The sequence below is a fragment of the Halichoerus grypus genome, chromosome 10 (genome assembly GCF_964656455.1).
Source record: "Halichoerus grypus chromosome 10, mHalGry1.hap1.1, whole genome shotgun sequence".
Lineage (NCBI taxonomy): Eukaryota > Metazoa > Chordata > Mammalia > Carnivora > Phocidae > Halichoerus > Halichoerus grypus.
Window position 1 is genome coordinate 111,997,759 of NC_135721.1, and position 26,729 is coordinate 112,024,487.

The 26,729-nt window shown below is 41.9% G+C and overlaps 1 protein-coding gene across 2 annotated transcripts in view; it reads right to left on the bottom strand.

The window, feature by feature from the left end:
• The window catches only part of TM9SF4 (transmembrane 9 superfamily member 4), a 54,791-nt gene extending 30,409 nt beyond the window's left edge, over positions 1 to 24,382 (bottom strand). Inside the window, exons 1-2 of one of the 2 annotated variants that reach the window (XM_036093228.2) lie at positions 24,150 to 24,380; positions 194 to 307 (exon numbers count right to left, since the gene is read on the bottom strand). In XM_036093228.2, coding sequence (XP_035949121.1) covers positions 194 to 307; positions 24,150 to 24,164 — 129 coding nt within the window. In that variant the 5' untranslated portion in view covers positions 24,165 to 24,380. Of the gene's footprint in view, positions 1 to 193; positions 308 to 24,149 lie in introns of both variants that reach the window. The other variant, XM_036093232.2, reaches the window with a different exon arrangement.
• Between the last annotated feature and the right edge of the window lie 2,347 nt (positions 24,383 to 26,729).

A 26,729-nucleotide genomic window follows, 5' to 3' on the forward strand; every position in this document is an offset into this window, starting at 1 on the left:
AGCTGCTGGAACTGTGGGTTCCCGAGGGCACTCCCCTTCCAGCCACGCAGCAGGCAGCAAACCTGCCTTTTGCCATGGTAACTGGCACTGGCTTTTGTTCTCTGCAAGCGCAGGACGGACAGGACCATCTCACCAGGGTCCTCCAGCCAGGCTGCCCCGCACAGAGGCTCCCACAGTCCGGCATCGCACCTACCTTGATTTCTACAGGGTCGTTCTGGTGGAAGTTGATTGGTGCAACCCCAGGGACGTAGAAGGCGCGTGTATCACACGTGAGAGAGAGAAGCAGCAGGGACCATGGCAACCAATCCTGCTTGGAAGAAGAGAGGTCATAGTTGGAATGGGGGAAAGAAGTACGTATCTCTCTGGGCAGATCAAGTCATAGCACCTCCACATCTGCTTTAACTGACCCAGTCTCATCCCCACGCTGTAAGCGCTGTCTTCCAAATGCCCTCCCGAGTCCCACAAGGCACTGATTCTGCACTTCCAGAAACGAGTCACAAAACGAGTGAAGGACTTAACATGGGGACAAAAGGGAAGACTGTAATCCAGTAGCCACAGCTCCCCACTTCCAGATCAATGTTCTTCTCACTATTTCACACTGTGTCACTCTCCAGTATAGTTAGCAGGAAACAAAGCTCCATCACGTTCCACCAATTCCCTTTTCTCTATACAGCAAGAGGCTCACTTGGTCAGGAAGCTCCTATGTGACCAACATATTTTCCTACAAGTCTTCTCCAGATTGTACTGACCTCATCATCTGCCGCTCTCCTCCTCACTCAGCCCCAGCTACACTGGCCTTCTTGCTGTCTCTTGTCAGCAAGCCCTTCTCTACCCCTCAGGGCCATCACCTTTACTGTTCCCTCTGCCAGAATGCCCTTCCCAACATACCTGCGTGGCTAACCTCATTCCTTATTTCATTCCGATCTCTCTCAAATGTCAGGTTCTCAGAGAAGCCTTCACTGCCGATCCTACCTAAAATAGCGTCCTCAGGGCTCCCATTCCCCATTCTCCACCCCTATACTTCATTTCTCTTCATGGACTTATCTACAGACATGCACAATATGCATGTACATTATCTTATCATGTACAATATGCATTTGTTTATTTGTGCAGTCTGTCGCCCTCCACTCGAATGTGACCGCTGTGGGAGCAGGGACTGTGCGTCTCCAGGGCTTGGCACCCAGCAGGCACTCAGTAAATGACCTGCATGCAGGATGGTCACCTGGGAATTAAAGGCAAGAAAGACCAATTACTGGCCTCAAGAAATGCACTCCATCAAAATGTCTTTCCCTTCATTAACAACATGCTTCACCCCCTCAAGGAACTAGATGAGCTTCCTGATTCTCTCTCTCCACCTGGTGTGAACAAGGAACTCTTACCCAGACACCTGGATCCAGGACTCACTGGTGCTCCCGCCTCTGCCCTCTCTCTCCATCCCCTGTACCGGCTACAGCTATGCAGACCCTCGTTCCTGTCTGCCGGACACTGGCCACAGCCTTCCGACCACCCTGCCTTCACAGCCCCTCCATCCTTCAAGTTACCACCACACACACACACACACACACACACACACACACACTCTCTCTCTCTCTCTCTCTCTCTCTCTCTCTCTCTCTCTCACTCACACTCAGATGATTCTTTCTGGAACTCAGCTTTATACGGAATCAGAATCACTAAGGGGCTTGCTAAAAATGGAGACTCATCTGCATTTTTACCACTAATCTAAGGGTCTGAGCTTGGTGCACTTTTTGTAGATACATAGCTTGGTCAAAGTCTTTTTTTTTTTTTTTCAAGATTTTATTTATTTTTGAAAGAGAGAACACGCATGAGTGGGGGAGGGGCAGAGGGAGACGTAGGCTCCCTGCTGAGCAGGGACCCCCCCCCCACAGCAGGGCTTGATCCCAGGACCCTGGGATCATGACCTGAGCCAAAGGCAGGTGCTTAACCAACTGAGCCACCCAGGTGCCCCCCAAAAAACTTTAATTTTAAAATAAATTTGTATTTACAGAAGAGCTGCAAAGGTACTGTGAGAATTCCCATATACACTTCACTCAGTTTCCTCTAATGTTAACATCTTATATAACTACGAGCAGGCAAGGCTTTTAAAAAAATAATTAGTTTAAAAACAATTTGAAAAAGTAGCACATACACAGTAAATAATTCAAACACAGTACAAATGGGTATACCGTGAAAAATAAATCTTCCTCCCACTTGGGTTCCCCACAGACAACTGCTATCACCAGTTCCTTGAAAATCCCTCTAGAGACATTTTACTCATTCACAAAGGGAAGGGCTTAGTAGTAGTATGGGTATGCCTTGAATACGACAACAACAAACAGAATTTATTCTTTCTGTGATGGAAAGCCTTCTGACTGTGGGCTGACTGCTGCATCTGATTTCCTCTCGATCAGATAATTTCCTCTAATTGACCTGTTGGCAGAGATTCTGGCCCTCCCACCCTGGAACCCCATGCTAGGCCTCCCTGGTCAGTCTTCAGAAATATGAGCGCTTCCAGTGAGAGAAATAAGCCCTGTCCTCTTTGTACATAAATTCCAGTTAACTAAACTACAAGGAAAACAAATGCTATAGTACTGGCATAAACTGCCACATAATGTTTGTTTTATTTTTTTTTTTTTTTTTAAAGATTTTATTTATTTATTTGAGAGAGAGAGCACATGAGAGGGGGGAGGGTCAGAGGGAGGAGCAGACTCCCCGCAGAGCAAGGAGCCCGATGCGGGACTCGATCCTGGGACTCCAGGATCATGACCTGAGCCGAAGGCAGTCGCTTAACCAACTGAGCCACCCAGGCGCCCTGTTTTATTTTGTTTTTTAAAAACTACACAACGCAACTCTGAATTTTTGAAAAATGATGCAGACAGATAATCCTCGTACAAATATACAATCAACAAACCACAGATCAATTGATCTTAGAGGAAGGATCAACAGACGAAAAATGGCAAAGGATATTTCCTAATGTGCTACAATCTTTGAATAATATAAGTTGGCAACCAAAAGCAATTCAGAAGTTCAGTTTAGAATTAATGACAGCATCACAATGACACTCAGTTTTAGATATTAAAATGTCACGATTTTGATATTCTCATATGGCTAGAGGGATAATTAGAACACTCCTGGGGGAGCAGTCTGGCACTCTATCAACCACCCCCCTGCCAAGTGTATACTCTGACCCTGCAATTCTACTTTCAGACATGTTAAGAAAAATATGGCAAATATCCCAAAATGTACATAAAAGGATGTTCACCACAGCATTATCTAAAATAGTGAAATCAGGGGCACCTGGATGGCTCAGTCAGTTAAGCGACGGACTCTTGGTTTTAGCTCAGGGCAGTACCCCAGGGTTGTGAGACCAAGCCCTGCGTCGGGCTCTGCTATCAGTGCCGTCTGCTTGAGATTCTCTCTCTCTCTTCCTCTCCCTCTGCCCCTCCCTCCCCCTTCACACATGTGCATGCGCACTTTCTCGTCCTCTAAAAATAAAATAATAATAGTAAAATAAAAATTAATAAACAAAATAGTGGAATCATTCACTACTTTTAATAGTAAAATATCCAATATTGGTGGAATGGGTTAAATTATGGTGTATTCACTTACCCATTTAAGTACTCATTAAAAAGGAAATATATCTATATTTTAAAGATTTTATTTATTCGAGAGCGAGAGAGTGCGCGAGAGAAAGCACGAGCAGGGTGTGGGGAGAAGGAGAAGCAGGCTCCCCACTGAGCAGGGAGCCAGATGTGGGGCTCGATCCCAGGACCCCGGGATCATGACCTGAGCCGAAGGCAGACGCTTAACCAACTGAGCCACCCAGGCACCCCTAAAAAGGAAATCTTTCTTGAGTAGGAATGTTTAAGCTTTAGATTTAAGTAGAAAAAGCAGGGGCTAGAACACTGTGTAGCAGGATCTCCTCCCCCCCTTTAAAAAAAGTTATCTTTGAGAAAATGTTTAGCAGGCAAAATGGGTTATCTGAGTGATGGACTTTCTTCCTTTCTGTATATCTCTATATTCTATTTTTTCTTAGGGGATTATAAAGCATTTATATCACTTAAGAAAAATAATAGAATAAATCAGGAAAAAAAAATCACCACTCTAAACACCTAGGTTACAGTAATTCTAGCTCAGTATGGAAGGCCCCCCACCTGCTGGCCCCAAGATACCTTTCTATCAGCACCTTCCACCTTTTCCTTCTAAGCCTTCAAGAAGATCCCAAGATTGTCCTGGGCCTTGGGGAGCAGCCTTGGTCAGGTGAGGCTGCCTTCAAGCCTCTGCTCAAGCTGTTTTTGACACCTGCCCTCACCTTATTCAAGTTCCACCTACCCTTGAGGCCCAGTGGAAATGTTTCTTTCTTCAAGAAACCCCTCAGATCTCCACAAGGGGAATTATTCTTTTCCTTTCTTTCCAAGGCACCTTGTAAATATCTCTATGATGTCACTAGAGGAAGAGATGGAAACTACCCAATACCCAACTGAACTTTCACAACTATACATGTTCAAGGATTAGTGCTTAAGTTAGTTGACACATATTTAAATATGCACTTGTCTAAAGCACTGCTATAGTACATTTCATGTTAAATGATGGTCATCTAAGTTTCTGCCATCTCTCCACCTCCACTAATTGCTTGTCTAGCTTTGTTATGGGAGTACTCAAACAAATTAATAATAAGCACTAACCAACCTCTGATTTATAAAAATATAAAACCATCCACTCACATAAGATTGACTGCTATGGTTTGTTTGTTTCGTAAGCACCACACCTAATATGGGGCTGGACTTCATGACCCTGAGATCAAGAGTCACATGTTATACTGACTAAGCCAGCCAGGTGCCCCTGAATACTTTGGTTCTTAATCTTTGCTGTATCCCCTTGAGAATGATTTTTTTTTAAGCCTCAAATTTAAGGAGTTCTTGATACCTCCCACCTTTCTATCTCCAAGGACCTAGTCTGAGACTCCCTGAGAACATCTATTACCCCTATACCCTATTTGTACATCTAAGATAGTGGTTCTCAACCCTGATGCATATTAGAATAACCTGGAGGGTAAGTGGATTAAATTCCCAATCCAAACTCATACAGTGGCTGAATGGATACAAAAATAAGATCCAGCGATATGTTGTCTACAAGAAACTCACTTTAGATCTAAAGACACACATGAGCTGAAGATGAAGGTATAGAAGAAGATATTCCACGTGGTAACCAAAGAAGATATTCCAAGTGGTAACCAAAAGAAAGCAGGGGTGACTAAACTTCTATCAGACAAAACAGACTTTCAGTTAAAAACTGTGTCTAGGGGATGTCTGGGTGGCTCAGTCCATTTGGGCATCTGCCTTCGGCTCAGGTCATGATCCCAGGGTCCTGGGATCAAGTCTCGCATTGCTCAGCAGGAAGCCTCCCTCTCCCTCTGCTTGCTGCCCACTCCTGCTTGGCACGTGCTCTCTCTCTCTCTGACAAATAAATAAATGAAATCTAAAAAAACACCTGTGTCTAGAAACAGAGATGGTCATTATATAATGACGAAACGGTCAATTCAACAGGAAGATATGAGTTATAAATATATACATACCCAACATCAGAGCACCTAAATGTATAAAGCCAATATTGACAGATCTGAAGGGAGAAATTGACAGCAACACAGTGATAATAGGGGACTTCAATATCCCACGTAAAATAATGGCTCGAACCTCCAGACAGAAGATCAACAAACAGCTGACTCAAAAAAACTACAGACCAAATGGACAACAAACATATATGGAACCTTCCACCTGATAGCAGAAGAATACACATTCTTCTCAGGTGCACACAGAACATTCTCCAGGACAGATGACATGGTAGGTTCACAAAATAAGTCTTAACAAATTTAAGAAGACCAAAATCATTCCATGTATCTTTTCTGATTGCAATGGAATAAAGCTAGAAATCAATTAACAAAAAATGGCAAATAGCCAAATATGTGAAAAGTAAACAACACATTCTTGAACAACCATTGGGTCAAAGAGGAAATCAAACAAGAATTTAAAAGTACCTCAGACAAAAGAAAAATACAACATACCAAAACTTACAGAATGCCACAAAAGCAGTACTAGGAGTAAACAACTACATTAAAAAAAAAATCCCCAAAAACCTAACTGAACACCTCAAGAATCCAGAAAAATAACAAGTGAAGCCCAAAGTTTGCAGAAGAAAGGAAATAATAAAGAAGAGGCAGAAATAAATAAAAAGAAGAATTTTATTTATTTATTTATTTATTTTTTAAAAGGAGAATTTTAAAACTAGAAAAAACCCCTACAACAGAGGTAAGTTGGTTTTTTTGAAAAGATAAAAATCAACAAATGAAACGAAACGAAATTTAACAGCACCGAGAGAAAAAAAGAGGGAAGAAGGCTCAAATAAAATCAGAAATGAAAGAGGAGACATTATAACAGGTGCCTCAGAATTAAAAAGGATTATAAACAATTATACATCAACAAATTGGGTAACTTAGAAGAAATGGGTAAATTCCTAGAAACACATATAACCTCCCAAAATGGAATCAAGAAGAAACAGAAAACCGAAACAGACCAATAAATAAGGGGGATTGAATCAGTAATCTAAGACCTCCCTTCACAGGTGAACTCTCCCAAATGTTCAATAAAGAATTAACATTAATTCTTCTTAAACTCTTCCAAAAATAGAAGAGGGAATACTTCCAAACTCTTTTTATGAGGTGACCATCACCTTGATACCAAAACCAGACAAAGATACCATGAGAAAACTATAGGCCAATATCCTTGATGAACATAGATGCAAAAATTCTCAGTAAAATGCTAGCAAGCTGAATTTAACAGCACATTAAAAGAAGCATACACCAAAATCAAGTGGGATTTATCCCTGGGATGCAAGGATGGTTCAACATATGCAAATCAATCAGTGTGATACACCACATTAATAAAATGAAAGAAAAAACCACGTGATCATCTCTATAGACACAGTAAAAGAATATGACAAAGTTCAACATCCATTCATGATTTAAATTCTCAACATAAAAGGTATAAAAGGAACTTACCTCAACACAATAAAGACCTTATATGAAAAGCCCACAGTTGATATCATTATTTCTAGCTAATCAAAAATTTTTCCCTCCCAGAAAGCCAGACACCAGACCTTTTTGCCTTATCTAATACGTGATTTGAAGCCAGGGCAGAGGATTACAATCTCCTATAGTCATCAAGCCAATTAAATCTAAGAAGTTACTCCAGCTCTACCTTCTTGTGAAACAGAATTCTCCAATCTTAGCAGAGAGATGCTGCCCCGGACAGCTGAAGCGCTCCCTGACAGCTTAGGTTGCAAAGAGATTAAAAGCAAATCCTGAAAGATTCCAACAGGCTTCTGCTCCAAAGTCTCAAACCAATAGCACGAGTATACACACAAAAACCAAAAACAAACAAAAAGACACAACAATGAGGGTAATACTCACCCTAGCGGAAAACAACAAAAAGCAACAAGTAGTCATAGAGTCACTGAGCACCGGCCAAGTAAGTACAAGTCACTGTGGCACACAGTCCTTTCCTTTTTTTTTTAAATTAAATTAAATTTTATTATGTTATGTTAATCACCATACATTACATCATTAGTTTTTGATGTAGTGTTCCATGATTCATTGTTTGCGTGTAACACCCAGTGTTCCATGCAATAACGTGCCCTCTTTAATACCCATCACCAGGCTAACCCATCCCCCCACCCCCTCCCCTCTAAAACCCTGTTTCTCAGAGTCCATAGTCTCTCATGGTTCGTCTCCCCCGATTCCCCCCCTTCTCCTAATGTCCTCCATGCTATTCCTTATGTTCCACAAATGAGTGAAACCATATGATAATTGACTTTCTCTGCTTGACTTATTTCACTTAGCATAATCTCCTCCAGTCCCAGCCATGTTGATGCAAAAGTTGAGTATTCATCCTATCTGATGGCTGAGTAATATTCCATTGTATACATGGACCACATCTTTTTTATCCATTCGTCTGCTGAAGGGCATCTCGGCTCTTTCCACAGTTTGGCTACTGCAGACATTGCTGCTATGAACATTGGGGTGCATATGGCCCTTCTTTTCACTACATCTGTATTTTTAGAGTAAATACCCAGTAGTGCAATTGCTGGGTCATAGGGTAGTTCTATTTTTAATTTTTTGAGGAACCTCCACACTGTTTTCCAAAGTAGCTGTACCAACTTGCATTCTCACCAACAGTGTAAGAGGGTTCCCCTTTCTCCACAACCTCTCCAACAAACAAATGTTTGAAACAACAAAGTTTCTTGCCTTGTCAATTTTTGCTGTTCTAACTGGTGTAAGGTGGTATCTCAGTGTGGTTTTGATTTGAATTTCCCTGATGGCTAATGATGATGAACATTTTTTTCATGTGTCTGTTAGCCATTAGACACTTTTGAGAAGTGTCTGTTTGTATCTTCTGCTCATTTTTTGACTGGATTATTTGTTTTTTGGGGTGTTGAGTTTGAGAAGTTCTTTATAGATCTTGGAAATCAGCGCTTTGTCTGTAGTGTCATTTGCAAATATCTTCCCCCATTCTGTGGGTTGCCTCTTTGTTTTGTTGACTGTTTCCTTTGCTGTGCAGAGCTTTTTATCTTGATGAAGTCCCAAAAGTTCATTTTCGCTTTTGTTTCACTTGCCTTTGGAGATGTATCTTGAAAGAAGTTGCTGTGGCCGATGTCGAAGAGGTTACTGCCTATGTTCTCCTCTAGGATTTTGATAGATTCCTGTCTCACATTGAGGTCTTTCATCCATTTTCAGTCTACCTTTGTGTATGGTGTTAGAGAATGGTCGAGTTTCATTCTTCTGTATATAGCTGCCCAATTTTCCCAGCACCATTTATTGAAGAGACTGTCTTTCTTCCATTGCATATTTTTTCCTTTGTCGAAGATTATTTGACCATAGAGTTGAGGGTCCATATCTGGCTCTCTATTCTGTTCCATTGGTCTATATGTCTGTTTTTGTGCCAGTACCATGCTGTCTTGGTGATCATTGCTTTGTAATATAGCTTGAAATCCAGCAACGTGATGCCCCAGCTTTGTTTTGCTTTTTCAACATTTCCTTGGCGATTCGGGGTCTTTTCTGATTCCATACAAATTTTAGGATTGTTTGTTCCAGCACTTTGAAAAATGTCATTGGAATTTTGATTGGGATGGCATTGAAGGTATAGATTGCTCTGGGCAGCATAGACATTTTAACAATGTTTATTCTTCCGATCCATGAGCATGGAATGTTTTTCCATCTTTTTGTGTCTTCTTCAATTTCTTTCATGAGTGTTCTGTAGTTCTTAGAGTATAGATTCTTTGCCTCTTTGGTTAGGTTTATTCCAAGGTATCTTATGGTTTTTGGTGCTACTGTAAATGAAATCAATTCTCTAATTTCTCTTTCTACAGTTACATTGTTAGTGTATAAGAAAGCAACTGATTTCTGTGCATTGATTTTGTATCCTGCCACATTACTGAATTGCTGTATGAGTTCTAGTAATTTGGGGGTGGAGTCTTTTGGGTTTTCCACATAAAGTATCATGTCATCTGCAAAGAGAGAGAGTTTGACTTCTTCTTTGCCAGTTTGAATACCTTTTATTTCTTTTTGTTGTCTGATTGCTGTTGCTAGGACTTCTAGTACTATGTTGAACAACAGGGGCGAGAGTGGGCATCCTTGTCGTGTTCCTGATCTTAAGGGAAAGGCTCTCAGCTTTTCCCCATTGAAGATGATACTCACTGTGGGTTTTTCATAGATGGATTTTATGAAATTGAGGAATGTTCCCTTTATCCCTATACTCTGAAGAGTTTTAATCAGGAAAGGATGCTGTATTTGGTCAAATGTTTTTCCTGCATCGAGAAGACCATATGGTTCTTCTCTCTCCTCTTAATTAGTGTGTTCTATCACATTGATTGATTTGCAAATGTTGAACCACCCTTGCATCCCAGGGATAAATCCCACTTGGTCGTGGTGGATGATCCTTTTAATGTACTGTTGGATCCTATTAGCCAGGATTTTGTTGAGAATTTTGGAATCCATATTCATCAGGGATATTGGTCTGAAATTCTCCTTTTTGATGGGGTCTTTGCCTGGTTTGGGGATCAAGGTAATGCTGGCTTCATAGAGTGAGTCTGGAAGCTTTCCTTCTGTTTCTATTTTTTGAAACAGCTTCAGGAGAACAGTCCTTTGCATTTACAAGTCCCTACTTTGTGCCAAGTTACAAACGCTGACTTGCACCATTCCCACAGTTGACTGCTAGTTAACCCGAGACCCAGAGATTAAATAACTTGCCCAAGGTCAGAGGCAGAGGAACAGGTATGCTCTCTTCAGGCAGGTGAGCTGCATTAAAAGATGATGAGCATGTAACGATGATCCTGATAACAATGGCAGCTAACATTGACTGAATGATGATTATGTTCTACTAAATATTAAAATATAGAACTATCCAATTTTAGTATATGTGCTGCCGAAGCGAGCACAATATAGAGCTATCCAAACTGGTACCGGAGAAGACAGAAAAGACTTAAACACACAAACTGAAATAGAAGTGTGAGGAGAAAATACAGATATACTTTTAAATATTTTATTTTATTTATTTTTTAGAAAAGCAGGTGGGGAGAGAGAGAGAGAGAGAGAATCTCAAGCAGGCCCCACACCCAGTGCAGAGCCCGATGCAGGGCTCAATTTCACAACTGAGATTGGACCTGAGCCAAAATCAAGAGTCAGATGCTTAACTGACTGAGCCACTCAGGCGCCCCAATACAGATATACTTCTAAACAATCTTGACATGGCAAGTTTCCTAAGAATGAAACAAAACCCAGAAACTATAAAGAAAAAGGATACATAGGAAGAAGGAAGAAAAATTTAAAAATATATACATCATAGACAAAGAAAAACACAATTTGGGTATAAATATTTACCACACACCTGACAAAGGACTATTCTTTCAGTATACCAAGAGCTCTTATAAACCAATCAAGGACAAATAACCCAAAAGAATATGAATGGGCAGTTAAAAAAAAAAGTTCAAAAGGCCAAACACAAAAAGATGGTCAACATCATTCATAATTTAAAAAATGCAAATCAAGGGGCGCCTGGGTGGCTCAGTCGTTAAGTGTCTGCCTTTGGCTCAGGTCATGATCCCAGGGTGCTGGGATCGAGCCCCACATCGGGATCCCTGCTTGGCGGGAAGCCTGCTTCTCCCTCTCCCACTCCCCCTGCTTGTGTTCCCTCTCTTGCTGTGTCTCTCTCTGTCAAATAAATAAAATCTTTTAAAAAAAAATGCAAATCAAAATAATGGCATCTGATTTTTTACCTATTAGAGTCACAAAGCTTTAAAAAATCTGAATATACTAGCTATAGGTAAACTGGTACAGTGTTTGGGTAGGGCAATTTAGCCCTCTATACTTAAATGGAAGGTAGAACTATTTTCAAAGGACCGCCAACATAAGTTATAAAGTATAAAATAAATAAGATGCACAGCAGTGTGTGTATAGTATAATCTCATTTATCTAAAAAAATTTTTATTTTTTTATTTTTATTTATTTATTTTTTAAAAGATTTTATTTATTCATCTGAGAATGAGAGAGAGAACACGAGAGGAGAGAGGATCAGAAGCAGAAGCAGACTCCCCACTGAGCAGGGAGCCCGATGCGGGACTCGATCCTGGGACTCCAGGATCATGACCTGAGCTGAAGGCAGTCGCTTAACTAACTGAGCCACCCAGGCGCCCCTAAAAAAAATTTTTTTTAAACCTGTACCAAAGCCAAAGACATCACAAGAAAAGGAAACTTACAAACAGTCCTCATGAACACAGATGGAAAAAATCCTTAATAAAATATTAGCAAATCATACCCAGCAATATATGAAAAGGTTTATACATCATGACCAAGTGGGATTTACCCCAGAAATGCAAGGTTGGCTCAATATCTGAAAATCAATGTAATACACCATATAAAGGACAAAACCACACAATCTTCACAAAGAAAAAGCACTTGACAAAATCCAACAGATATTCATGATAAAATCTCCCAACAAATTAAGAATAGAAAGGAACTTCCTCAATCAGATAAAGAGCAGCTACGAAAAACCCACAGCCAACACCATACTTAATGGTGAAAGACAAATGCTTCCTCCTAAGATGACTGACAAGGCAAAGATGTCCACTCTTGCCATTTATATTCAACATTGTGCTATATAAATGCAAATAATGTTCACTGAAGCAAATAATTAAAGGCATCCATACTGAAAAGAAGTAAAGGAGTTTTTATTGTAGATCACATATCTTGTATTTAGAAAATCCTAAGGAACCCCAAAACAACTACTAGAACTAATAAAGTGAGTAAGGTCGGAAACTACAAGATCAACATATAAAAATTAATTGTATTTCCACATACTAGCAACAAACAACCCCAAAATTAAATTTAAAAAATAGCTCCATTTATAATACCTTCAAAAAGAATAAGATATTTAGGAATAAATTTTTTTTAACATATATTTATTCTAGAGACAGAATATGCACACAAGCAGGGGGAGGGGCAGAAGGAGAGGGAGAGAATTTCAAGCAGGCTCCGACTCCCTGCTGAGCACAGAGCCTGATGCAGGGCTTGATCTCACCACCCTGAGATCAGACCTGAGCAGAAATCCAGAGTTGGCTGCTTAACCGACTGAGCCATTTAGGCTCCCCAGGAATAAATTTTTTTAAAAAACTTGTATACTGAAAATTACAAAACATTCTAAGTAACTGGAGAGACATTCCATTTTCATGGATTGAAAGACTCAATATTGATAGGATGGCAATTCTTCCCAAACTGATCTACAGATTCAAGGCAATCCTTATCAAAATCCCAGCAGGCTTTTTTGTAGAAACTGACAAGTCAACCCTAAAATGATTTGGAAACACAAAGAACCCAGAACATCCAGAACAACTTTTAAAAATAACAAATTTTAAGCTTATTTCATTTCTAAGCTTATTATAAAGCTACAGTAATCAAGACGGTGTGGTAAGGATATGCATAAAGATCAATGGAAATTAAAAGTCCAGAAATAAATCCATGTTTATAGTAAATTGATTTTCAACAAGTTGCCAAGGCAATTCAATAAGAAATGGATAGTCTTTTCAACAAATGGTTCTTGGACATTTGGGTAGCCGCATGCAAAAGGAACCTCACACCATACACAAAAATTAACTCAAAATCTATCTTAGACTTGAATAGACAAGCAAAAACTATAAAACTTCTAGAAGAATAGTTATGAGAAAATCTTTGTGACACTGAGTTAGGCAAAGATGTCTTAGATACAACACCAATAGCACAATCTATATTTAAAAAATGATAAAATTGATTTCATCAAAATTTAAAACTTTTACACTTCAAAAGATATCATTAAGAAAATGAAAGACATGGACCTAGAGGGTATTATGCTAAGTGAAGTAAGTCAAACAATAACAAATATCATATGATGGCACTTATATGTAGAATCTAAACAACACAACAAACAAATAAACAAGACAGAAACAAACTCATAAATATAGAGAACAAACCAATGGTTGCCAGAGGAGGTGGGATGGGGGGATGAGCAAAATAGGTGAAGGGGATTAAGAGGTACAAACTTCCAGCTATAACATAAGTAAGCCTGGGTGGCTCAGTTGGTTAAGAGTCTCCCTGCTTCAGGTGCTTTGCTCAGTGGGGAGCCTGCTTCTCCCTCTCCCTCTGCCTGCCACTCCCCCTGCTTGTGCGCGCACACTCTCTCTCTCTATTTTTAGTATATGTGCTGCTGAAGCGAGCACACGCTCTCTCTAATAAATAAATAAAACCTTAAAAATAAAATAAGTCATGAGGATGTAAAGTACAGCATAGGAAATGGAGTCAAAAATACTGTAATATTATATCTTTGTATGGTGACAGAGGGTAACTACACTTACAATGGTATCCATTTTATAATGTATATAAAATATCATATCACCATGTTGTACAACTGAAACTAATATATTGTATGTCAATTATACTTCAATTTTTTAAAATTAAAAAAAAGAAAATGAAAGACAGGCCACAGACTAGAAGAAAAATCTTTGTAAATCACATATCTGATAGAGAACTTGTATCCAGAATACATAAAAAATTCTTACAACTTAATGATAAAACAAACAATCCAACTTAAAAAACTCGCAAAAGATCTGTATACACATTTCACCAAAGAAGATATACAACTGGCTAATAAGCACATGAGATGATGTTCAATATCATTCGTCATTAGGGAACTGCAAACTAAAACCACAATGAGGCACACCACACATCCATGAGAATGGCTAACCTCAAAGACACAGACAATAACAAGTGTGGACAAAGATGGACAAAGTGGAACCCTCATGTATTGATGGGAACATAAAATGGTACAGCCATGGGAAAGTTTGGCAGTATCTTTAAAAAATTCAACATAAACTTAACCATACTACCCGGCAATTCCAATCCTAGGCATTTACCCAAGAGAAGAGGAAACAGTTGTCCATACAAAGACTTGTACATGAATGTTCCTAATAGCTTTGATCAAAAAGTCCAAAGCTGGAAACAATCCAAACACCCATCAATTGGTGAAGGGGGAAACAAAATGCAGTACAGCCATGCAATGGAATAGTATTCAGCAATAAAAAGAAGTGAACTACCAATTCCTTTACACGATTGACAAACCCCATAAACGTAATGCCAAGTTAATGAAGCCAGATGCAAAAGTCTATATGGTGTATGATTCCACTTAAGTGAAATGCCCAAGAAAGGCAAATCTAGAGACAGAAAGATCAGTGGTTGGCTGGTGTGGGAGCAGGGACTGACTCCAAGTGTCAACCCCTCTGCTGCAAGGGAACTTGATGGGGTGACAGAAATGTTCTAAACTTTGTGTTATTGTGATGATGATTGCATAGGTCTATACATTCACTAAAATTGAATGAACTATATTCATTGAACTACACACTTAAAATCAGTCATTTGAATGATAAATTAATGAACTATATTATTCATAATATTCAGTTCATAAATGGAATGAACTATATTCATTCAACTATACACTTAAAATCAGTCATTTTATGGTGTTAAATGACACCTTTATAAACCTGAAGAAAAAAAATAACCAGCTCAAGGGAGGACTTGTCACAGATGAAACAAGTCTGGCAATATAATGGTAATTCTTGAAGCTGGGTGATGGGTTATGGGGGTTCCTTATACTATTTCTTCTACTTTTGTAGATGTTGAACATTTTTTATAATAAAAAGTATTTTTAAACAGACATTTTCATGTGTACAAAAATGTTCTAGGGAAAAAAAACTTTTCAATCAATGACTATGTACCTCTGATGAATGCCTGGGGGTAGCGGGGTGACTTTCATTTCTTTTATAGCTTTTTTATCCTAACTTTTCCATGTACATGGATCACTCATATTCAAAATAAATATTTACATTTTAAGATGGGGAAGGAGATGGGCTGCCTCTGAAAATACTTGGGCAAATTCCCCTGAAAATGTACAGAAAATGGAAGCTATAAGGTAAGAACAATGCAGAGGGGATTCTGGCAGGATGTGAGTAACCAGTGCTCATTTCGGTAGCACATACACTAAAATTGGAACGATAAAGATTCGCATGGCCCCCAGGCAAAGACGTGTGAGTAACCAGACCAGATCAGTAATCCTTAACTGTAGGGAGAGTATTGCAGACCCCTCTGAGCATCTTATAAGTCACCAAATGAAAGGTACAGCACAGGGAATAGTCATGGATATTGTAACAATGTTGTATGGTGACAGATGGTAGTTACACTTGTGGTAAGCATAGGTTTAGAGTTGCTGAATCAAGTTGTTGAATCACTATGTTGTGTGCCTGAAACTAATACAACATTGTGTGTCAACTATACTTCAATTAAAGAAAAAAATGCTATAGACCCTGTTCCCAGAAAAAACACTCCAAACACAATCTGATGTATGATTCCAGGAGGATCAAGGACCTAGAAGTTCATGGGCCCCAGGTAAGACCCTTGTACTGGTTACCATTCAAACCTCTTTGTGACTCTTTCACTTCATTATCTCTGCAGCTCAGACAGCCTGATAGAGGACACTGGACCCATAGTTCATTTCTGTAAGGAAGTTGGAGAGTAGCAAAATACCTGCTTCTTGGGAAATTCCTTTGTATCTTCCTTTAATTTTCAATTGATCATCATAGGAACTTCCATGTGAAGTTCAGTCTGAAAAGCCAATTAAGTATTTAGCAAATGCCTGTTCAGAGCTAAGAAAGGAATGGGAGTGCTAACATGTGAACCAGCTCATTCAACGTTATTTTGCTTCACTTGGTTTCCAAGTCACGAGATAGCAAAGGCAGCATGTCAAGAAGCAAGGTGATAGCAATCTAGAAGCCCTTCATGCTGTAATCTAACACCCCACCACTGGCAAAGATATGGGTGACCTGGAAAGTTATAAAGCTCAAGAGACCCAAGAATCAAGGTCTTGCCCTCCCAATGTATTTTATTCTTGGGGGGCTGGGCATGCAGAAAAAACTCTCCTAAGAGCCCAATGAAGAACTGCTAGAACTAAAAAGTACCCTTCACTTCCTAAAATTTGCTCCACCCAGTTTGAAAGGTGTGAACAATGAACTTCTTCCAAAAAAAGAAGAAGAAGAAAAAGAAGTTTCCTCCTGCAAACTAAAAATTAGTTCATTCACTCACATTTCTCTGTGGCCAGAAGTTAGCCTTTTCTCTTCTGGAGCCCCCTGCCTTGCAGTCTTCTTTCCCGTAAACAGCATCACCTAGCGATTGACTCTGGCCTGTCTGTGGACAGCCTTTCTGGCTCCTGGTTCCTATCCCATACGTTTCCTGCCACAAAAGCAGCACCTTCCTCAACAGTAAGCTAGATTCTTCCATTTCCTTCTCAAAGATACAGTCACCATTTTAAGATCATGTAGTAACTGCTCCCCAGATTAAGAAGAAAAGAGAAAAAAAAAGAAAGAAAGAAAGAAAAAGGCTGTGGGGCACAGTTTGCCAACAGTTAACTGAAATCAATTACCCAATCAGCTAGAGCTCCCCAAGAATTCAACCACACATGCAAGATGGCTAATGACAGCTCAGGACCACTTACCAAGCAGCCCCCATGGAGCTAAAGAACTCACAGAGGAAAAAAGAAAAAGAAAAAGAAAGAAAAAAAGAACCAAATTAGCCACAGGAGGCTCTGAAAATGGAGCCTTTATTTCAGAGCCCAGAGATACAGAGTTGCCGTTGAGCAGAGATACATAGAAAGACTCCAAGCTGTTCTTTGGGAGTAGGGAAAAAGGGGCAGCCAGCTGTGGAAATCCAAGTGAAAGTAGTCACTACCCTCACCAAGCAACGGACAACCCGACCTAAACCTTGAGGCCAGAAAGGGCAGAAATAAAACACAAGAACTGCACTGACCTTCCCTCTCCCCTATGGGCATTTATAAAAGAACGCTCAGTTAGTTGAAGCAACCGGCTTAAATGGTTCGCCTCTGGAAGACTTCAAACCTTGGAACAGAAAAATTAAGAGAGCTCTCTTTGTGCCATGAGCTCTCATCTCATATTTTATTTAATAATCACAACAATCCTTTGAGGACAGTGTCACCCCTCACTTTAAAAGTAAGGAAATCGATTCAGTACGGGATAATAAAAAGTTCTGAAGATGGATGGTGGTGAGGTGGTGGTTGCACAACACTATGAATATAATTAATGCCACCAATCGTACACTTCAAAAACTTCAAACGATACCTTTTGTTATATATATGTTACCACACACGCACAAAGATTTTTAAAACGGTTAACTGCGGTTTAAAAAAAAAAAAAAAAGCTTGTCCAAAGTTATTAAATCAATCACAGGTCCTTAGACCAAGCCTTAGTTTCTTCACCTGTAAAATGGGCTTTCATAAGGATCCCATGGAATATTGGATGGGCATATAGTTTATCAACTGAAATGTATCGTGAGAGTAGAACCTTTTCCCTTGAAGTCAGGTCACATAGGGGATTACCACACACCTTTAATAGTTTTTGAATCAGAATGTCAGAGTAGGAAACACTTTATAGAGAGACTATCTTATTCAGGAGTTGCAAATTCAAACACGTAGCAGGACCATGCAAGTGACCTAAACAGTGAGACCGCTCCGGAGTGATATAGCAGGGTGCCAAGACAGGAAGTGATGAGCTGGGCCCTGTGTGGAGCATGCCTCTGACAGGGAATCTTGGCCCAAATGCTCAAGAGAAAATGAAAACCTAGCTTTTAAATGTGAAATCTCCCCAATTAAATGTTGGCAACCAACTCAAAAACTTTTAAGTCTGGTGCCAGTCAAAAGCAAAGCAAAGCAAAGCAAAGCAAAGCAAAGCAAAGCAAAGCAAAGCAAACCAACCCACCCCAAATCAAGTCCATGTGAAGCTGTGGTCCACGGACTGCCAAATTTACAGCATCTGATGTACCATGAGTAGAAACTGAGGCTCAGAGATGGTAAGTGACTTGCCAGGGTACCCAAACTCCCTTCTAAACTGGCTTAAGAATTCAGTTCCAACTTGTGCTTTGATTTTGTTTTTTAAGAACTGCTAGCAGCACTTAGCATATCCTCTGAATACAAAACCTGGGGACTTCAGATAGTGGAAGGCCTGTTAGTTTAATGCTCAGGCATAGGTGAGAAATCATGTTAGGAAGGCAGAGAAGGAAGTAATGAAGAGGACTGAGATGGAAGTCCTGGGTGTCCCCAACAGTGCCCCATGTGGGAAACACTAGTGTCAGCAAATGGTTCAGGGATCAAAGCAGGTTGGGGGGTGGTAGGTGGCTATCATTCTTCTGTGGCCAGATGGCCCTGCTCATCCTGGCTCCTTCCCACCTTCCTGCCAGTGCCCAGAGATCAAAACTCGACCTTCTCCAACATTCTGCGACCTGTTTCTTTAATGCCAAGATCAAAGGGGAACTTTTGTCCAAGTTGTAAAAGAGAAACCAAGAGGCAACATAATGTTGTCTCAGCCTCCTCTGTACTTCCTGAGAGGATGAAGGCACTCCTTTAAAGGGACTGCTCAGAGAAACACATCTGACCCAGGGCCTGGTGTTGGCCCCTTGGCTCCAAGGGACACAGCAGCTCCTGCAGAATTCATGCCAGGTAGGGCAACTGGAGAGATCAAAGAGACAGGACAACCACAGACAGCAGCTTGGAAAACCTACAGAAACTATGATCATGGAAAACAAACAAACTCAAATTCGAGTATTCTAAACTACAGAATTTTCAACCTGAAATTTTGCAACCATCAAGTCCAAACCTTCATTTCATATGTCATCCGTGGCTACAGACCAAAAAAGCCAAAGTGATCTGCCCCAGGCCACAGGGTAGGTCAGTGTCAGTGCTGGGGCTAAGCCCGAGACTGCTGACTCCGGCTCTAGGCCTCCATCCTCCATGGGCTGATCCCAATCCACACTTGAGGCCCAGACAAGACTGCAACTTCGCACACATGGGACCAGTGGCAGAGTGCAGGCCTCTACCGTCCAGACTTCGCCACGAAACAGTGCCTGTGCTTTTGACTGGGGCTGCGGGGCTTGCCTAGCACGGCCTCCATCTGCTCAAGTGAACGCTGTGGCCATTCAGCCCATTCCCCTGCCTCCGGACTGGATCAGAGCACTGTCAACTGACCTAGCAATTCTAAACCTAGGTACGTGCCCAAGAAAACGGAAAATATGTGTTCTCATAGAAACACATATGTGCACATAAATGTTCACAGTAACATTCACAACCTCCAGAAAGTAGAAAAAAAAATCCCAAAGTCCATCAACGGATGAAGGGCTAAACAAAATGTGGTGTATCCGCACAATGGAATATTATTCGGCCATAAAAAGGAATGAAGTACTGACACTTGCTACAACATGAACTTTGAAAATATTATGCTGTCTTAAAAAAAAAAAAAAAGCCAGATACAAAACACCACATACTCTATGATTCCAGTTATATGAAATGTCCAGAATAGGCAAATTGTATATAGACAGAAAGTAGATTAGTGGTTGCCAGGGACTGAGGAGAGTGGGGAGTGGGAAGCCACAGCTAATGGGTTTCTTTTTGGGTGATGAAATGTTCTAGAAGTAAATGGTGGTGAAGGTTGCACAACTTTGTGAATATATGAAAAAGCACTATAGTGTCTACTTCAAAAGGGCAAATTTTAGAGTATATGAATTATATCCAATAAAGAAAGGAAAAAGATAAAACCCAGATAGTATGGACAATGATAGATGTGAGAGAAGCAGTTTTATTCTCCAAATGGAGGTTTCCAGACTCCTGCGATGCCTACAAATGTACTCAGAGGACACTTTCCAAGTTCCACCAAAATAATATTCCCCAGAGCATATGCCATATGCTCAGTATTTCCATAAGGAATGAGATATGAGCCTGCCTCTCACCTAAGACCCAGGTGGATCAACTCAGTATCCTGTAACTTTATAAAGTCATCTAAATCCAGGGTAGGAGGAAAGCAGGAAAAGTAGAGAGAACTTCTGCTGACACCAGCTAAATCTCTGCTATTGTGGGAGAAATGTTGCCCTGCAGGTTTAGGAAACACCCATTGCGCTAACACATCTGAGAGGTGGCAGCCAAAGCCCTGGGGAAGAAGAGCCGTTCACTAAGAAAAGCGAGGGAGGGAAAAGCCCATAACATATCTCTAGAAACCCATAACCCTAACTTTCTTTTTCAAAGATTTTATTTATTTATTTATTTGAGATAGAGAGAGCAAGAGAGAGAGCGAGCGAGCGAGTGAGCAGGAGCCGGGGGGAGCTACAGGCAGAAGGACCAGGGTTCGATCCCAGGATCCTGGGATCATGACGGGATCGTGACCTGAACTGAAGGCAGACGCTTAACCGACTGAGCCACCCAGGCGCCCCCTAACTTTCAAAATCTAAAAGACAAACCAAAAACCTAGCTTGTTCCCACGGTCACTGAATCCACTAGCTTAATTCCTCTTTGGTTGTATGAATTGCCACAGAAACTCATATACCCCAAAGCAGATCCACACCCCCCATCCCCACCAGTTGTGAAAGTTAATGTATACAAGGGTGTGGGGACTGTTCTGACTTCCTGTAATAAAGTGCTTGACACAGCCCAAACTCAAGTCTATCTGTGACCCCACTTTGCCTGTTACACAAATCCCTCTGTAATAAATTCACTTCCATGCATTTTCACTATTGCATCAAACATGAAGTTTCTCATGTGCACCCTTTAAACTGGCCTCTGTGGGTCACTGTACACATTACATCCTCAGTTTCTTAACATCAGTTACTGTATCCACCATGAAAGCACACAGGACAAGACTCCCAAGTGACATGATATACACTGAATCACTGTGCTTTCCACTCAGCTTACAATAAAATCCCAACTCCTCTTCATGGTTTTTTGCAGGCTGAAAGCACGCCGGCTCCCCTAGTGTAATGTTCTGAAGGGTAGGAAGGGGGGAAGCACCCTAACAGAACAGTCTATTTCAACACACAGCCCATAGACTACAAACTGGAGACTACAATCCACTGCAATTATAGGCGGGCTTTTAGAAACACAGCTGCTCCTGCCTCTCTCCAGTTTCATCTTGTGTCAATCCTTCCCACCCTCACCCCTCACCATACTTCAGTCCCTCCAGCCTTCTGTGTTCCTCCAATATACCAAGCTCTTTCCCACGTTGGTCCTTTACACTTGCAATTTCCTTTGCCAGGAACACTCTTTGCCTTGCTGGTTCCTTCTTGTCAGTGGGGTCTCAACTCATGTCACCTCTGAAAAGACTTCTCTGACCATTTAATCCAAAGTAGTTGTGTCACCCCATCACTCCCAATCACTATCACTTCGCCCCTTGCTGTCTTCACAGCATTTACCACTATCTGACGTTATCTTGTTCATCTACTTGTTGACTTGTTCACTGCCTGTCTCCTCAGACTAGAAAAGCTCCACAACGGTGGGCATCTTAACCCTCTACTTCACAACTACATTCCTAGGTCTTGGCACAGAGCAGACACTTGTATATTTGTTGATTAAATCAGTGTGTGCCAGAAATATGTACTGCTAACTTATTAACTCTTAAAAACCTCTGAACGGGGTGCAATGCTATAAATGCCACTTTATTAAGTTTTTCCCTATGGCAAGGGAGGGTGTGACTTTTCCTGTTACATTCTTATACCATGCTTGTTTTTTTTTGGTTTTTTTTGAGGTTCTAGCAGGGGAGCGCAGCTACTCGTATACCCTTGACTGAAGAACGGTCCTCCTCTATCGGGGAAGGTCGTCCTCTTCGACCGAGCGCGCAGCTTCAGGAGGGACGCACATGGAGTGGTGAAGGAGGAAGGGGACACCCGCCTAGCCAGCCAGATCAGCCGAATCAACCCTGGCGATCAATGGGGTGACAGATGTCGCAGCCAGATCACCCTCACATCCTACCATGCTTGTTCTGAATGTGGTCCAGAAAAAAATTTGGTTTCGACATCTCACTCACTCATGGTTTAAATCGAAGTCTGAGACCACAGAAATCAGGCAAGGCTGGGAAATCTTGTACCTGACCTCAGGTTCTAAATAAGGAATCCCTCGTTAAACAACAAGGATGTTATCTGTTGGGGCGCCTGGGTGGCTCAGTTGGTTAAGCGACTGCCTTCGGCTCAGGTCATGATCCTGGAGTCCCAGGATCGAGTCCTGCATCGGACTCCCTGCTCAGCGGGGAGTCTGCTTCTCCCTCTGATCCTCCCCTCTCATGCTCTCTGTCTCCCATTCTCTCTCTCAGATAAATAAATAAAAAATCTTTAAAAAAAAAAAAAAAAAAAAAAGGATGTTATCTGTTGGTTAACAGAAGGAGGGAAGCTCATTGCCGGCCAATAACCTACCCTTGTTTGGAGAAAGCCAACACCAAAGAATTTAAACAAGAATCTGCCTTTGCTAAAGTCAAACATCACCTCCTTTTTTTTCCTGTGTTTTCCTTTTCATTCACTCCTAGGATGAAATTATCTGCAGAGGAAGCAACATACAGAAGACCTAGAAAATCACTCTGGACAAAGTGACTTCAATTCTGGTTTTGGTCTCTTGACAAGCAGAATGCAAGCTGAGCTTCTGGAAGAAAGGCCACTCCTTCATAGGTCTACTTCCAGGGTTCTGTGCAGGAGCCAGTAAGTTCTGACCCACTTTCCAGGCACCGCTCTTTCACCTGCACCCTTATCCACGTACAGCCTTCATCTTAACGAGCTCCGTTCTAACCAACCTTTTCCCTAAAGGGTTGTGTGGTCCTGCAGGGGCACCCAAGGGGGAGGCAGCCAGACAAGGCTAGTAGAGTGTTTTTCAAAACATAGTTCACAGATCACCTGCATCATAATCACTGGAGTGCTTATAAAATGCAGATTCCTGGGCATCACCTAGACCTACTGAATTAGAACTTTGAGAGTGGGGCTCAGGAAACTGCATTTTTAACATGCCTCCCCCAACACACCCGAGTCTTATGCATAGTGAAGTCTGAGAACCAATGGGATAAAAGCTCCCCAGGAGAGAGGCAGACAGTTGATTTAGAGAAGACCGCATAAATGTTTAGGAAAGGTCTGGAAATAGAAAATGGAGGAGAGGGGTGTAAGGGCATGCTCCAGGGTAGCGGCAGTCAAGACCTGTGCGCGGTGGGAACAGTTATTGAAGGTGGACATGAGGACAGGGCTCTGGAAAGGATCTGAGACGGGGCTTGAGCTGGGTGGCTGGTCAGTGGTGAGGTCGCATCCGCGGACTGGTCAGGACAGGGGAGGCGGAAGGCGGAGAGCAAAGTCTGGACGTAAGGAGGAGGAGCGAGGGTGGGAATAGGGGGATCTTGGGAGAGATCCGGGCTGGGACGTGAAAATCAGAAAAAGGGGGTCACAGGAGGCGGAGACCAAAGCAGTAATAGGAACCGGGGGAGACGGTAACCGAGACCTTTTCTCCGACCGAGTGCCTCCCCCAAAACTCCGGGCCTTGACAAGCCTGAGTGCGGGGCCAGGGTCGGGGAGGGGGAGTTTGGGAGAGACAAGCCCAGTCAGGGACATCCCTCAAGCCTGAGCTACGGGACCCGGAGGTGGCTCGGGCCAGGCATGGGGCGCTGGAGGGTCCTGGGATCCCCCGGAGAGCCCCGCTCCAGCTCTGGCTCCCGGAGTCTCCTTCACTCACCATCGCAGCCGCCATCTTGGATCCACGTGTCGCCGTAATGACGTCAGCGGAAGTGGTGTTTCCCTGGTTACGGAGTTTAACTCCGCTGGGTGCTGCCTGGCTTCAAACTCTCCTGTAGTCGTGGTCAGCGGAGGGGTAAGAAAACTTTGCTCCTGATCCGCAGCCTGGTCTGGGCAGTGAGGCTGCTGATTAGGTGACGAGCGGATGCTGTAACTATGGGAGCCATATTAACTCCTGGCAGAAACTGCTCCTCCTCCTCTTCCTCCTCCTCCTCCTCCTCCTCCTCCCCCCCCCATTGTATTGTGGGTAGGGGGTGCGTATACGCGTCTGTTCTCTGGACGCCATCTTTACTATTGGCAGGAAGACCAGTTGCCAGGGTTACCTGAGGCCTTGATTTGATGGGTGGGATTGGTACCAGGGCTCCAGTAGCAGCCCAACTCCGGGAATAATTTGTAATTAAATGTATAATTATTTACTTGACTACTTTATATCCTCTCTAATAGACTGTAATCCCTAAGAGGGTAGGATCCTGTCTTTTATTTAACCTTACTTTACCTTATTTTCATTGGCAAAATAGGTAGGGGATTATAGTAAATTTATGATGAGGATTCAATGACATAATGTTACATAGTATGTATTCAATAAATAATTGTCATTATACACTTATGTATACTTCTTCAGGTAGATGGTAAGTGCCTAATACAATACACTACTTATTAAAGGAATGAATGAAAAGCAGTGTCTTTAGTAGAGGAAGACATCTTTGAATGCAGACTTCACCGTGGTCTGGTTAGCTAAGAGTGTGACCGAGGTAAGTCACTCAGTCTTCCTAAGCCTCAATTTCCGATATCTGGAAAGGGGACTCAAAGAGTCACGGTGTTAAAATTGGGAGAGGCCAGAAAGTTCATTTATTCCATGTATCACTGTAAAGTGGATACAGTACCAGTGCTACCAGTGACTGTTTCAGAAAGTTGTTAAAATAATAATAATGATTAAAAATAATCAGCACTTACTGAGCATTTGCTGCGTGCTGCAGCCCTTAGCATTATGCTAAAACCATTCATAAGACTCTCTTATCTAATCCTACCTCTTGGCAGGGGGCAATTGAACTCTGATCCCCACCTATGAGTGCCACTGTAGTGGATTGTCACAAACAGGGCTGCCAGCAAGTCCTCCTGTCTTCGCATGAGCATGCTGTTTCTCCCATCAGGAGGTAGACTCTATTTCTCTTCCCTTTGAATCTGGCTGGTCATGTCACTTGCTTTGACCAAAGCATGTGGTATAAATGACTCTGCTAGTTCTGGTTTAAGCCTTAAGAGGCTTGGCGGCTTCGGCTTCTACTGTCTTCCACTGTGTCTCCTACTGGAGAGCCACATGGAGAGGGAGGGAGGCCCAACCAATTTGAATCCTCAAAATATTCTAGAAACTTCAGCTGAGCACTACACATGTGAATGAAGTCATCTTGGACATTTCACCCCCAGCTGAACCGCCAGCTGAATGCAGCCACATGCGTACCCCTCATCAACACCATGTGGAACAGAAAAACTGCCCAGCTGAGCCCAGTTGTTTAAGATTTTGGAGTGGTTTCTCATGCTTCCAAAGATAATTGAAACACACATCCATTAATTCTTGTGACTCACACAACCATCCTAAAGAATAGCAGAATTGATATCATCCCCAAGGGTGAGGAAAGATTTAGAGACTAGGAGGGATTTTCCTGGAGTCTCAAAGCTGGTAAACCATAGATTCCAAACTTGCAACCAGTTCTCCTGGTGCTTGAATCCTGGGTGTTTCCCACCATTTCTGGATGCCTAAAGAGGGATGACTGATAAGGAGCAAAGCTCCATGAATAGCATATTATTCCTCAGTATTTCCATTTCCCCCCCTCCTCGTACTTTCCATTTCCCCAGAGGCCTTTCATATCTCAATCTCTTTTGGTAACATACACCAGAATCCTAAAGCTAGACTGCCAGGGTTCAGATCTCATCTCTACCACCCACTAGCTCCATGACATGGACAAGTTGCTTCTTGAAAACGTTTTCTTTTCATTGTGGTAAAATGTACACATAAAATTTAGCAGGGCATATACTTCTAGGTACCTTCAAAAATGCTTCTCCAAGGAGAATGGGAAGGTAGAGTTGGGATTAGGGGAAGCAAATCTGATCCTTAGGTGTCTCCAAGGAGAAGGGTAGGATGTACTAATCTGTGTTCTTTTCACACTGGTTTCATTTATTTATTGCTAAATAACCCAGCACCCTAAAACTCAGTGGCTCAAAACAACAATATTTTATTATTTCTCTTGACTCTGTGGGTTGGCAGTCTGGGCCATTCCGATTGTCTCACCTGAGATCTCTCATGCACTTTCAGCAGACGGCTCAGCTGGGGCTGTAGGGTGCATGGTGCCCTCTTATGTCTGGGTGTTTGGTGCTGGCTGTCACCAAGGCCTCTCTCTCCATGTGGGCGCTCATCCCCAAGGAGGGTAGCGAAGGATCCTTCACATTATGGTCTCAGGTCCATGGTGGTGAGTGAAAGCTGCAAGGCCTCCTAAGGCCTAAGTTTCAGACCTCCCACAGCATCAAT